At 39.7% G+C, this 13749-nt stretch overlaps 1 protein-coding gene across 1 annotated transcript; it reads right to left on the bottom strand.

The window, feature by feature from the left end:
* Window positions 1–10096: 10096 nt before the first annotated feature.
* LOC125104370 (endogenous retrovirus group K member 8 Gag polyprotein-like) lies at window positions 10097–10972 on the bottom strand. Its single transcript, XM_047737027.1, has one exon. It carries the CDS (start codon window positions 10970–10972, stop codon window positions 10097–10099), a length of 876 nt encoding a protein of 291 aa, XP_047592983.1.
* Between the last annotated feature and the right edge of the window lie 2777 nt (window positions 10973–13749).

The raw sequence follows: 13749 nt of genomic DNA, 5'->3' as shown, positions 1-13749 counted from the left end.
TTTAATATTCATATAGAGATAAGATTCAAGGTAATCCTCTTTCCCCAATCAATACTACCCCTATATAAACCAGTTTTAATCCCCCTTTATCTCTGGAAAGTTGAGTCCTTTAACTAAGATATCAGGATACACCCAGGAAGAACCAAAATAACCTTCCTCGTCCACACTAAGGATTTATAACCACCCTCCCATCTTTTTCTTCTATCATTGTTTCTGTGTATTTGTTTTTGTTCTAGTATTATATAAACCTTATACTTGGGGTTCATTTGGATGGGTTCTTTTTTTCTTGTGATTTAATTTGTTGGCCTTTTTGTTTGTCTGTTTTTGTCTGTATACCATATAAATCTTACCTTTGGGGCCCATTCTGGCTAGGTCTTCTCATTTTGTTTCATTTTTTTCCTGTCTTTCTCTTTCTCTCTTTTTCTCTTTTTTCTTTCTTTTTGGCGGGGACTGTTGATCCTCAGAAGCGTTCCAGGGTGCACCTTGCCTGGATCATAGTTCATACATTCAGCTACACATCCCCTAGCCAATCTCTCACTAAAATGACTAAGAGGAGGAATGCCCAACAGAATAAAAATTCAGAGACTGCGCCATCTCCATCAGAGCTATTGGATATGAACATAAACAGTATGTCGGAAAGGGAATTCAGGGTAACAATTATCCAGGCAGTGGCGAAGTTGGAGAAAACCATTAATGACAACATGGAATTGATTAGGGCAGAAGTGAAAGTCACCAGGGAAGAAGTTAAAAATACCATCAGTGAGTCCCAGTCTAATCTAAATTCTCAAACACCTAGGGTAACAGAGGCAGAAGATAGAATTAGTGATCTAGAAAAAAAATGATAAAAAGGATCAGGAGGAGGCCTGGAACAAAGAGGTTAGAAGTGTTGAAAACAGAATTAGGGAAATTAATGAGGCCATGAAACGTTCCAAAGTCAGAATTATTGGAATCCCAATAAAGGGGGGGGGGAGGAGAAAGAAAGAAGACTAGAGGATATAGCTGAACAAATTCTCCATGAAAAATTTCCCAATTTGGGGAATGGAACGAGAGTTCATGTCCTAGAGGCAGAAAGGTCTCCCCCCAAGATCATAGAATCTAGAAGACCTCCAGACACCTCATTGTGAAACTGATGAATCATAATTTTAGACAGGATCTCTTGAAAGAAGGGGGGTGGGGAGATTTCTTACGTACAGTGGAAGGCCCATTCAGAATAACGTCAGACCTGTCCACAGAAGCCTGGAAAGCCAGAAAGGGCTGGCAAGGCATATTCAAGTCACTAAATAAAAAGAACATGCGGTCAAGAATACTTTATACAGCAAGACTGACATTCAAAATGGATGGAAAGATAAAGATCTTCCAAGACCCACAAGGTTTAAAAGAGTATGTGACCACCAAGCCAGCACTACAAGAAATATTAAGGGGGGGGGGTTATAAAAGAAGAAAGAACCCAAGAGTGTCATAGAACAGAAAGATACGGAGACAATCTATAGAAACAAGGACTTCACAGGCAACAAAATGTCAATAAAAAATGTAGCTCTCAATAACCACTCTCAATGTGAATGGCCTAAATGCTCCCATAAAACAGCACAGGGTTTCAGACTGGATAAAACGACAGGACCCATCCATATGTTTTGTACAAGATACCCATTTTGAACCTAAGGATACATCCAGACTAAAAGTGAAGGGATGGAGAATCATCATTCACCTTTCTTTTAAGGTCCATATCAGTGGACCTTAAAAGAAGGCTGGGGTAGCAATTCTCATATCCAATAAATTAGATTTTAAACTAAAGACTGTAGTCAGAGATACAGAAGGACACTACATCATTCTTAAAGGGTCTATCCACCAAGAAGAACTAACAATTGTAAATATCCATGCCCCCAGTATGGGAGTAGCCAACTATGTAAGACAACTGTTACTCAAGATAAAGAGTCGTATTGAGGGCGCCTGGGTGGCTCAGTGGGTTAAGCCGCTGCCTTCGGCTCAGGTCATGATCTCAGGGTCCTGGGATTGAGTCCCACATCGGGCTCTCTGCTCAGCAAGAAGCCTGCTTCCCTCTCTCTCTCTCTCTGCCTGCCTCTCCGTCTACTTGTGATCTCTCTCTGTCAAATAAATAAATAAAGTCTTTAAAAAAAAAGCTTAAAAAAAAAGAGTCGTATTGATATGAATACATTAATAATAGAGGATCTTAACACACCACTTTCAATAATAGATCATCCAAGCAGAAAATCCATGAGGAAACAAGAGCATTGAATGACACACTGGACCAGATGGACCTTGTGGATATATACAGAACATTGCACCCCAAAACAACAGAATACTCATTCTTCTTGAATACACATGGAAATTTCTCCAGAATAGAACACGCACTGGGTCACAAATCAGGACTCAACCAATACCAAAAGATTGAGATTATTCCCTGCATAATCTCAGACCACAATGCTTTGAAACTGGAACTCAACCAAAAGAAAAAGTTTGGAAGGAATTCAAACATTTGGAAGCTAAAGACCACCCTGCTTAAGAACGTTCACATCAACCAGGAGATCAAAGAAGAACTTAAACAATGAAGACAATTGTAAATTATAAGAGTGAAGACACTTCAGTCCAAAACTTATGGGATATAGCAAAGGCAGTCCTAAGGGGGAAATACATAGCCATCCAAGCTTCCCTCTTAAAAAAAAAAGAAAAAAGAAAAAAAGAAAAATCCAGAATACACCAGCTCTCCTTACACCTAAAGAACTGGAGAATCAACAACAAACCAAGTCAACCCCACACACGAGAAGGGAAATAATCAAGACTAGAATAGAGATCAATGAGATAGAAACTAGAGACACCGTAGAGCACATCAACAAAACTAGAAGCTTTTTTTTTTTAAAGAATCAATAAGATCGATAAGCCATTGTCCAAACTAATCCAAAAGAAAAGAGAGAGGACCCAAACTAATAAAATTATAAATGAAAAGAGAGAGATCACAACTAACAGAAGGGAAATAGAAACAATCACCAGAAATTATTATCAATAGTTATGTGCCAAAAAGTTAAGCAACCTAGATGAAATGGATGCATTCCATTTGGAGATTCTATAAATCTCCAAAACTGAATCAGGAAGAAATGGACAACCTACCTGAATAGACCAATATCTAGTAAGGAGACTGAAGCAGTGATCAAAAACCTCCCAAAAAACAAGAGCCAAGGACCTCATGGATTCACTGAAGAATTCTACCAAACATTCAAAAAAGAAATAATAACTATTCTCTGGAAGTTGTTTCAAAAACTTGAGGCAGAAGAAAGACTTCCAGACACTTTATGAAGCCAGCATTACCCTGATCCCTAAACCAGGCAAAGACCCCACCAATAAGGACAATATCAGTTCAATATCCCAGATGAATATGGATGCTAAGATTCTCAACAAGATCCTAGCTAATAAGATCCAACAGTACATTAAAAAGATTATCCACCATGACCAGGTGGGATTTATCCCTGGGTTGCAAGGGTGGTTCGACATTCTCAAATCAATCAATGTGATAGAGCAAATCAATAAGAGAAGAGAGAAGAACCACAAGGTTCTCTCAATTGATGCAGAAAAAAAAAAAAAACATTTAACAAAATCCAGCATCCATTCCTGATTAAAACTCTTCAAATGGGGATAGAGGGAACATTCCTCAACTTCATAAAATCTATCTATGAAAAACCCACAGCAAACATCATCCTCAATGGGAAAAAGCTGAGAGCCTTTCCTGTGAGATCAGGAACACGACAAGGATACCCAATCTCACCACTCTTGTTCAACATAGTATGAGAAGTGCCGCGGACTGTCAGCGGTGAGTCTGCGGGGGGATCCTTGGATAAGCAGGTATGGGGTGGATTCGGCGCGACAGACAGAGAGGCACACTCAAGGCGTGTATCAGCTGCTGCGATTTATTGCGGTGAGTATCAGTTTTTATATGCATTGTACATGGAACATTGGCACAGGATCAAATATGATGTTTCTTACTCAGAATAGCCTAACATTTGGTTACGTATTAGCCTAAAGTTAGCCTAAACAATAGCTATTCAGCCTGAGGTTATACTTGCTGGACATGCGGTTTTGACTAGTTTCCTATTGCCTATTTAGTCCCTTCAGCGGGGCGAACCGACCTAACGGATATTGATTAATTGTACCTTTGTCCATCTATTTAGGGAACTATATTTTACTTTCCTTCCCTTATGAGTAACCCACCGCGTGAGGCTTGAATCATATATTCCTGTGTAAGGAAGTGGTGCATCAGTGGGTTGCAATTTATAAGGACCTGTATACGTGCCAGGCGTCCATCATTTTCCCTCAATCTTTACTTGCAATGTGTGATTTCCCCGACATACTTTTAATCCTAAATGTTTATAATAATCTTCATCCTTATCGTGTTTACTTTTAGTCTCACTTTGTGTGGATCTTTTATTCCTATTTCTTGTAAGTCTTCCTAGTTCTAACTTTTGTAAGGCGTCTAAAATTTCCCCAAAAGACCCCGAAGAATTCTTAAGCATAATGATTAAAGCTTGACCTAGATCAGAGTCTTTATTTGTAACAGTTCTGTTGTTTGAGAGCGATTGCCAAGAAACAATAAGCCTAAAGCAATGGTGATAAGAAACACCCAGGTGCTAAATGCGGCCCAGCAGGTCCCCAGGAGTGGAACACAGCTTCGTGGGAGCTTCTGCGACCCAATACCAGAGGGCTTAGCCACTTCAGGCACGTACCCCTGGACTAGCAGCCATTGAAGCGATTTGCTTGCCATGCTGCACAGTCGCTGGTGCGGGTGCGGCAGTTCCTCCTTTTTTATTTTTTAGACGAATGATAGCTACCTCCTCCTTGAGGTTTGCTAGGGACCGCAGTAACACCTTAAAAAGAATGGGAAAGATAATAATGACAATGAGCACTAATAAAGCTCCTACACCAAGGCATATAAAATATTGAATCCATGTCCATGGATTCAAATTTTTAATTTTCTCAGTGAGGGAAGAAGCTAATCCACTGATGTCCCAGGAACTGAGATGAGCATTGCTCATTTCTGTTATTTTATCCTGCAATTCTTTCTGGTTGTAGGAAATATCTGTGTCTTTCCAAATTCCTAATAAGTGATTTCTAGTTCTATTCCAGTCTTCAGTAGCATTATATGACAATGGAGTTACGCAGATATATTTAAAATCTGCATGACATTTGGTGGACAGCCTGGCTTTTAGGTTAGCCATATCTTTCCCTAATTCTAATATTACTTCTTCCAAAGCATTTAATCTGATCTCTAGTTTTTGATCAATAATACGTTGCTCTGAAATTGCTAAGGTTATGTTTTTATGCATTTTATTCACATAATGTGCAGTTTGCATTGTTTTTACTAACGCTGTGGTTGAAACTGCAAAAGATGTTATGATAGCAATGAGTGCAGTGATACCTAATATGAGACCTGCTATAAAGCGTTTAGGTCTGATCAATTAATTGAGTGTCTTCAAAGTTTGTAAGGCTGAATTTTCGTACCATGTCTTATTTCCTAAATCTACAGGCACTAATACGTAAGCAGGTCTTTTGACCACAATTACGGTAGGTAGGTCCTTATCAATGCTAGAATCAATACAATTTGATAAAATACAAGCAGGACAATGAATTTCATATGAATTACCATATTTTTTCACATGTATCATCTTATTAGATCCTATTAAAAGAGCAAAAGGATATGGCACACAGGCTATAGCAGCATGAATTGTATAAGCAGTACTCTTAGGTTCCTTCACTAAAATCATATTAGCTGCAGCAGTTAATCTAAACAGATCACTTTGCCCTGGAAAGAATTTATCATTCGTTATATCTTTTAAGAACCAAATGGGTGATACCCATCCTGCAGAATACCATCTACTAATGGGCTGCTGTACTGGTGGCTGGTAATTATTGAACTTATTGGTGTTATTTATCAAATAAGCATTGTAGTTGTAGTCAGGGGAAGACATAGAGAAATCCCATATCTCTTCTTTACTCCCCATAGGATGGTATTTACATCCTTTATATATAAAGCCACAATCAAGCCAATGAGGATATTCGTCTTCATATTCTTCCCAGTAATAATCTTTTTTATATTTAAGAGGACAGTGTTTTAAATGATTAGGGATTTTCTCTTTAGGATCTACTGTATCATTATAATTATAATATCCCAAAGTCTGTAGTTGAATTTCCCACATATGTCTCTTACCTTCTGGTACATTCTTACGCTGTCCTGATTCCTTGCTTGCCTCTGGAGTGTCTGTCAGAAAGGTTCTATAGCTGACTGACAGACATCTGGGAGGTGGGACTCCTTTAAGTGTGAGACATATGGGCAGAGCATCAGAGAGCCCTTGATAATTTACATACCCTGAAGAATTTTGGCCCATGTGGAAATCAGGGGATCCCCCTAAAATTTCAGTAATATTAGTCATTACTTTAACATGTTCTCCTTCATGCCAACCTACAGGGTGTAATAAGGGAGGTTTTGGGATGTATGCCCAAAAACTCTCTGCATCGGCTAGGGTCATCTGACCGTTAAGTACAGCTAACATTGCCAAGAACAAATACATAGGTTGATCAGGTGTCTGAGTTTTCGTCAGGATTGCTTTTGCCTCTTAGGTTAGCATTCGTAGTTGAGTGAAGGTTGGAACTTTCTTTTCTTTTGTTTTCTTCTCCAGCTGCATCCCGCTGAACTTGCGGCTGATTTCGCTTATTTGTCGTCTGTGCTTTCGTTTCCGCTTGGGTCGTTGCTTCTGCTGAGCAGTGCCGAATGAGCCGATCTGGGATCCAGATGGGGGATTCTGCATTCTGTGGAAATACACAAGCATAGCCTCGTCCAGAGGCAATTAACACATCGGGCCCTTTCCAAACTCCTTCTAAAAGATCCTTCCATTTTACCAAGGGATGCCTATCATTTTCAGGCTTTCTCCAATGTCTTTCTGCGGCAGTTGTACCTTGATCATTTTGATTTAAATAATTTAGTACAAATAGTGTGTGATTTAAAATATGATGAGGAGAATAATATGAATTAGCAGATCTTAATTTTTGCACTTGTGCTTTAAGAATTTGATGAGTCCGTTCCACAATTCCTTGTCCTTGAGGGTTATAAGGAATTTCTGTTTTGCATTGAATATGCCAATTATCCAAAAATCTTTGGAATCCTTTTGATGTATAAGCAGGGCCATTATCTGTTTTTATCTGTTGAGGGCGACCCATATATGCTAAGCTGGCTATCATATGTTGCACAACATCCTTTGTAGCTTCCCCTGCTGGAGCTGAGGCATAAATTAAATGAGAATATGTATCTACTGTCACATGCACATATTTCAATTTCCCAAATTCTGGGATATGTGTTACATCCATTTGCCAAATGTTATTAGGTGTTAATCCTCTAGGATTGACTCCCATCTTCTGTGTACTATTTTATTCTGGACAATGTTTACATCGTTTGACTATCTCCCTAGCTTGTTCTCTGGTCAGCTTATATTCATACCTTAAAGCCTGTGCATTCTGATGATGCAAGGCGTGACTATTAATTCCTTCTTCTAAAGCTGTCATGATTCTTGTATAAGAATCAGCAAGAGCATTCCCTTGACTAAGAGGTCCGGGTAATTGAGTATGACCTCTTATATGTGCAACATGATATTTATTGACTCTTTGCAGTATCAATACTTTTAACTCTTTCAATTTCTTAGTGATTTTTGTTCGAGGAGAAACGGTTGCGGTTTCCAGAGCAGGAAATAGGCCAGCCGCATATTTTGAATCTGTATAAAGGTTAAAAGGATGTTGATGGTTTTTAAAGGCAAGTATGACAGCCTCTATTTCTGCTTGCTGTGCAGAATTTTCTGTTTCTGTCTTAATTAAAGGAGGTCGACCTTCTGCTATAACCATAGACCTTCCATTAACAGATCCGTCTGTGAATATATTTATAGCTCCCGTGATGGGTTTTTCAGACCACTGTCTGGGGAAAATCACTTCTGTGCTTTGTACAAAATTTAATATAGGATCTTTAGGTAGGTGAAATTGCACATCACCTGTATATCCGGCTAGGGCAATTCCCCAATCTTCATGTTCTTGTAAGAGATAGTCGAATTGGTGCCGGGTATAGGGGACTATTAAAATATGAAAATCTGACCCAAGTAATTCTTTGGACTTGCTTCTTCCCTTCATAATCAAATGTGCACATAAAGTCTCATATGCTGAAATGATCTTTGTTGCTATATGAGGTAAGCTCAACCATTCTAAAACTCCTTTTTGCCAAAGACATCCTGTTGGTGTATGAGCAGTTTTCATGACACAGAAAGTCCAAGGCAAGTTATAATCAATTCTATGTACTACTGCATCAGCTAATTTTTCTTCAACTAATTCTAAAGCTCTTTTTGCTTCCGCTGTTAAGTATCTAGGAGAGTTTGGATTGGAATCACCGTTTAATGCCTCAAACAGAGGTTTTAATTCTCCTGTAGTAATCTTCAAATAGGGTCTCACCCAATTGATATTGCCAAGTACTTTCTGCATATCATTTAACGTTTGCATTTTATCCCTTCGTATCTGAAATTTCTGTGTTCTAATCTCATTTCCACATATAGATGTTCCCAGATATTTAATTTCTCCATGTTTCTGAATTTTTTCTGGGGCAATTATTAACCCCCTATCTTGTAAGGCTACTGTTAATTCTAACAATAATTGCTCCAATTTTTGTTGATCAGGTAAAGACAACAATATGTCATCCATATAATGAATTATATATGCCTGAGGATATTGATCTCTGATTCTTTGTATAGCCTGTGCTACAAATTTTTGACACAAGGTAGGACTATTTTTCATTCCTTGAGGTAAGACTTTCCATTGATAACGCTTATAAGGCTCTTTAAAATTTATTGAGGGAACGCTAAATGCAAATCTTTGACTATCCTCTGGTTGCAGTCTGATAGTGAAAAAACAATCCTGAAGATCAATTACAATTAAAGGCCATCCCTTTGGCACCGCCACCGGGGATGGAAGCCCAGGCTGCAATGCCCCCATATCATTCATTGTGGCATTTACTGCCCGGAGGTCCTGCAACAACCTCCATTTTCCTGACTTCTTTTTTATGACAAATATTGGAATATTCCATGGACTGTTACTTTCCATAAGGTGACCCTTTTTTAATTGTTCTTTTACAATTTCTTGAATAGCCTGTATTTTTTCTTCATTAAGGGGCCATTGATTAAGCCATACAGGCTGATCGTCTTTCCAATTGATCTTTTCTGCCATAGGAGTACAATCAATGGCCCCTAGGATAAATCCTGATGTGCAGGTTCTGTAGTTAATGCCAAGTCCATGTCCTGCATTATATCTCTCCCCCACAATGTGAAAGGTAAGGTTGGGATGACATAAGGATGAATGACGCCTGTTTTTCCTTCACAATTCCAATGTAAGGAACTACTGCTTTTTACAACCCCAGTAGCCACTCCTAATCCTTGTAGAGAGGTTGCAGTATTATGTGTAGGCCAGGACTGAGGCCAATCTTTTCCTGCTATACAGGTTTTGTCGGCTCCAGTATCCAAGAGACCTTTAATTGGTTTGCCGTTAATAAGTATGACCTTCATAGGCCTTTGAGAGCTTATCTCAGCAGTCCATGCTACCACATCTGAGGACCCAAATGGACCTTGTCCTCGGTTGTTCTGCGATTCTTTTGCAGGCAATTTCAGATGAGGAAGAAGGAGAAGTTGGGCAATTCTGTCCCCTTTTCTGATTATACAGGTAGGTTTGCTTCCTTTAATCATTACTTTAGTTTCTCCTTCAAAATCTGAATCTATTACCCCAGGGAGAACTTCTAACCCCCTTTTATAATTAGAGCTCCGTCCGATGATTAAACCAGTGGTTCCCTCAGGGAGGAGACCACATACTGATGTTGGGAGTAAAACTACCCCATCAGAGTTTGAAAAGATAATGTCTTTTGAGGCAGCTAAGTCTAAGCCAGCACTACCAGGTGTGGCCCGAGGCAAATCATAAATGGTAAAGATTGGTGCTTCTGGATTTAATGCTGAGGTACTACAGGGGGATTTCTCTGAATCTCTTTCCTCTCTTTGTGAGGGGCTGAGAGGAGGCCCCTTTACTCGTTTTTTGAGTCTTCCTCCTTAGATTCTTCGTCAAGTCTATTTCCTTCTTTGTCAAATTTTGATCTGCATTCATTCTTCCAATGTTTTCCCTTTTTACATCTGGGGCATACACCTGGTGGGGGTTTTTTGACCTCTTTTGTCCCTTTTAGACAGTCCTTTTTCATATGATCTGCATTCCCACAGGAGAAACATGTAAGCCCTTGATTTGCTTGGCCATTGGGTCTTTTCCCATTACCATAAGTTTGTCTCACAAAGGCAGTATATTTCTGTCCTTTCATGGCTGCTGCATAGGCCATCCCTTGAACCACTGCAGGGGAAGCATCTATGCATGCTTTAATATATTCTTGCACAGTCCCTGTGCGTCTCAAGGGTCTTATAAGATCCTGACACAAGGAGTTGGCATTTTCCCATGCTAATTGTTTTAATAATATGTCTGTGCCTTCGCAATGAGGCATCATTCTATTTAAGGCTTCCTCTAGTCTGGAGACAAAATCTGCATATGGTTCTTCATTACCTTGCTTTATTCCAGCCAAGACAGTCTTTTTGGCCCCTGGTGGAGGAATAGCCCTCCATGCTAGAACTGCATTAGTAGTAACTTCCTTCAATACAGCTTTTGTTAGCTTAATCTGGGACACAGGGGTAAGGTAAGCTCCTGTGCCTAAAAGCATATCTAAAGTTATCTTAAAGCCTCGTTTACCTGAGTACCTTTGTACTGTTTCTTTGCATTTATCTTCATATTCTGTTCTCCATACTACATAATCCCCTGGTGTTAAGGTTGATTTTGCTGTTTGATGCCAATCATGTGGAGTCAACCATTGGCTAGCAACCATTTCGACCACCTGTATGGTATAGGGTGCTGAGGGCCCCATATTTTTTACAGCTCCTTGCAGTTCTTTTAGAGTTTTTAAAGGCAATGGTTCCCAGACAGGAGAATCCTCATCATCACTATCTTCAGTATATACTACTGGAAAAGCAAAGGAGGTATCCCCCTCATCTCTTGCTTGAGCCATGGCTCCTGCAAATCCCACAGGAGGCATATACTTTCGACGTGGGGCAGGGACTGGCCTTTTATGTTTCACTTTGGGGCGAGCCATAAGTACATAATCATCCTGATCTTCATGGTACCGTGCTGCCTCATCCTCTAAATCAGCCTCATCTTCAGGAGAAAGAATATCATCACTATCAGTATTAGGCAAATCTTTGCCATGAGTGGAACCATAATTCTTTTTATTATCTCCACAAAGTTTTGTAGCCTCTTTTGTTATGGAGGCAGCTTCTGCTGATAACAATACCAAGTCTGATTTTTCTGTTAGGATTTCCCTCATTTGTAACCATATGGGGTAAGCCTGTCGAGGGACTGATTCTTCCCCATGCTCTGCTGTATACCGTCTCATTTCTCTCCCGACCCGTTTCCAGTCTTCTAAATTAAGACCTCCTTCTTCAGGAAACCATGGGGAAACTTTCATAAGGAACTGATAAAATTCTATAGCTGTGCCCTCTTTTACTTTTAACCCCCGTTCAGCGAGAAGGCGTTGTAAAACTGACACAAAAAGTTTCTGACCTTTTGATCCTGAGCCGCCCATGATGCACTTAATATTCCTTTATTACTCACCCTTAACCTGCTATACCTTCTTTATCAGGCGGAACTGCAGCTCCCTCGGTGAGATCCTATCCACCCCTGAAATAGGAGAAAAAGAATATACCTGTCCCAAGGTCCCTGTTCGGGCGCCAGCTGCCGCGGACTGTCAGCGGTGAGTCTGCGGGGGGATCCTTGGATAAGCAGGTATGGGGTGGATTCGGCGCGACAGACAGAGAGGCACACTCAAGGCGTGTATCAGCTGCTGCGATTTATTGCGGTGAGTATCAGTTTTTATATGCATTGTACATGGAACATTGGCACAGGATCAAATATGATGTTTCTTACTCAGAATAGCCTAACATTTGGTTACGTATTAGCCTAAAGTTAGCCTAAACAATAGCTATTCAGCCTGAGGTTATACTTGCTGGACATGCGGTTTTGACTAGTTTCCTATTGCCTATTTAGTCCCTTCAGCGGGGCGAACCGACCTAACGGATATTGATTAATTGTACCTTTGTCCATCTATTTAGGGAACTATATTTTACTTTCCTTCCCTTATGAGTAACCCACCGCGTGAGGCTTGAATCATATATTCCTGTGTAAGGAAGTGGTGCATCAGTGGGTTGCAATTTATAAGGACCTGTATACGTGCCAGGCGTCCATCATTTTCCCTCAATCTTTACTTGCAATGTGTGATTTCCCCGACATACTTTTAATCCTAAATGTTTATAATAATCTTCATCCTTATCGTGTTTACTTTTAGTCTCACTTTGTGTGGATCTTTTATTCCTATTTCTTGTAAGTCTTCCTAGTTCTAACTTTTGTAAGGCGTCTAAAATTTCCCCAAAAGACCCCGAAGAATTCTTAAGCATAATGATTAAAGCTTGACCTAGATCAGAGTCTTTATTTGTAACAGTTCTGTTGTTTGAGAGCGATTGCCAAGAAACAATAAGCCTAAAGCAATGGTGATAAGAAACACCCAGGTGCTAAATGCGGCCCAGCAGGTCCCCAGGAGTGGAACACAGCTTCGTGGGAGCTTCTGCGACCCAATACCAGAGGGCTTAGCCACTTCAGGCACGTACCCCTGGACTAGCAGCCATTGAAGCGATTTGCTTGCCATGCTGCACAGTCGCTGGTGCGGGTGCGGCAGTTCCTCCTTTTTTATTTTTTAGACGAATGATAGCTACCTCCTCCTTGAGGTTTGCTAGGGACCGCAGTAACACCTTAAAAAGAATGGGAAAGATAATAATGACAATGAGCACTAATAAAGCTCCTACACCAAGGCATATAAAATATTGAATCCATGTCCATGGATTCAAATTTTTAATTTTCTCAGTGAGGGAAGAAGCTAATCCACTGATGTCCCAGGAACTGAGATGAGCATTGCTCATTTCTGTTATTTTATCCTGCAATTCTTTCTGGTTGTAGGAAATATCTGTGTCTTTCCAAATTCCTAATAAGTGATTTCTAGTTCTATTCCAGTCTTCAGTAGCATTATATGACAATGGAGTTACGCAGATATATTTAAAATCTGCATGACATTTGGTGGACAGCCTGGCTTTTAGGTTAGCCATATCTTTCCCTAATTCTAATATTACTTCTTCCAAAGCATTTAATCTGATCTCTAGTTTTTGATCAATAATACGTTGCTCTGAAATTGCTAAGGTTATGTTTTTATGCATTTTATTCACATAATGTGCAGTTTGCATTGTTTTTACTAACGCTGTGGTTGAAACTGCAAAAGATGTTATGATAGCAATGAGTGCAGTGATACCTAATATGAGACCTGCTATAAAGCGTTTAGGTCTGATCAATTAATTGAGTGTCTTCAAAGTTTGTAAGGCTGAATTTTCGTACCATGTCTTATTTCCTAAATCTACAGGCACTAATACGTAAGCAGGTCTTTTGACCACAATTACGGTAGGTAGGTCCTTATCAATGCTAGAATCAATACAATTTGATAAAATACAAGCAGGACAATGAATTTCATATGAATTACCATATTTTTTCACATGTATCATCTTATTAGATCCTATTAAAAGAGCAAAAGGATATGGCACACAGGCT

This window comes from Lutra lutra, chromosome 7 (genome assembly GCF_902655055.1).
Source record: "Lutra lutra chromosome 7, mLutLut1.2, whole genome shotgun sequence".
Classification (NCBI taxonomy): domain Eukaryota; kingdom Metazoa; phylum Chordata; class Mammalia; order Carnivora; family Mustelidae; genus Lutra; species Lutra lutra.
Note: the sequence above shows the minus strand (reverse complement) of the source record. Positions and strands in the feature narration are given on the sequence as shown.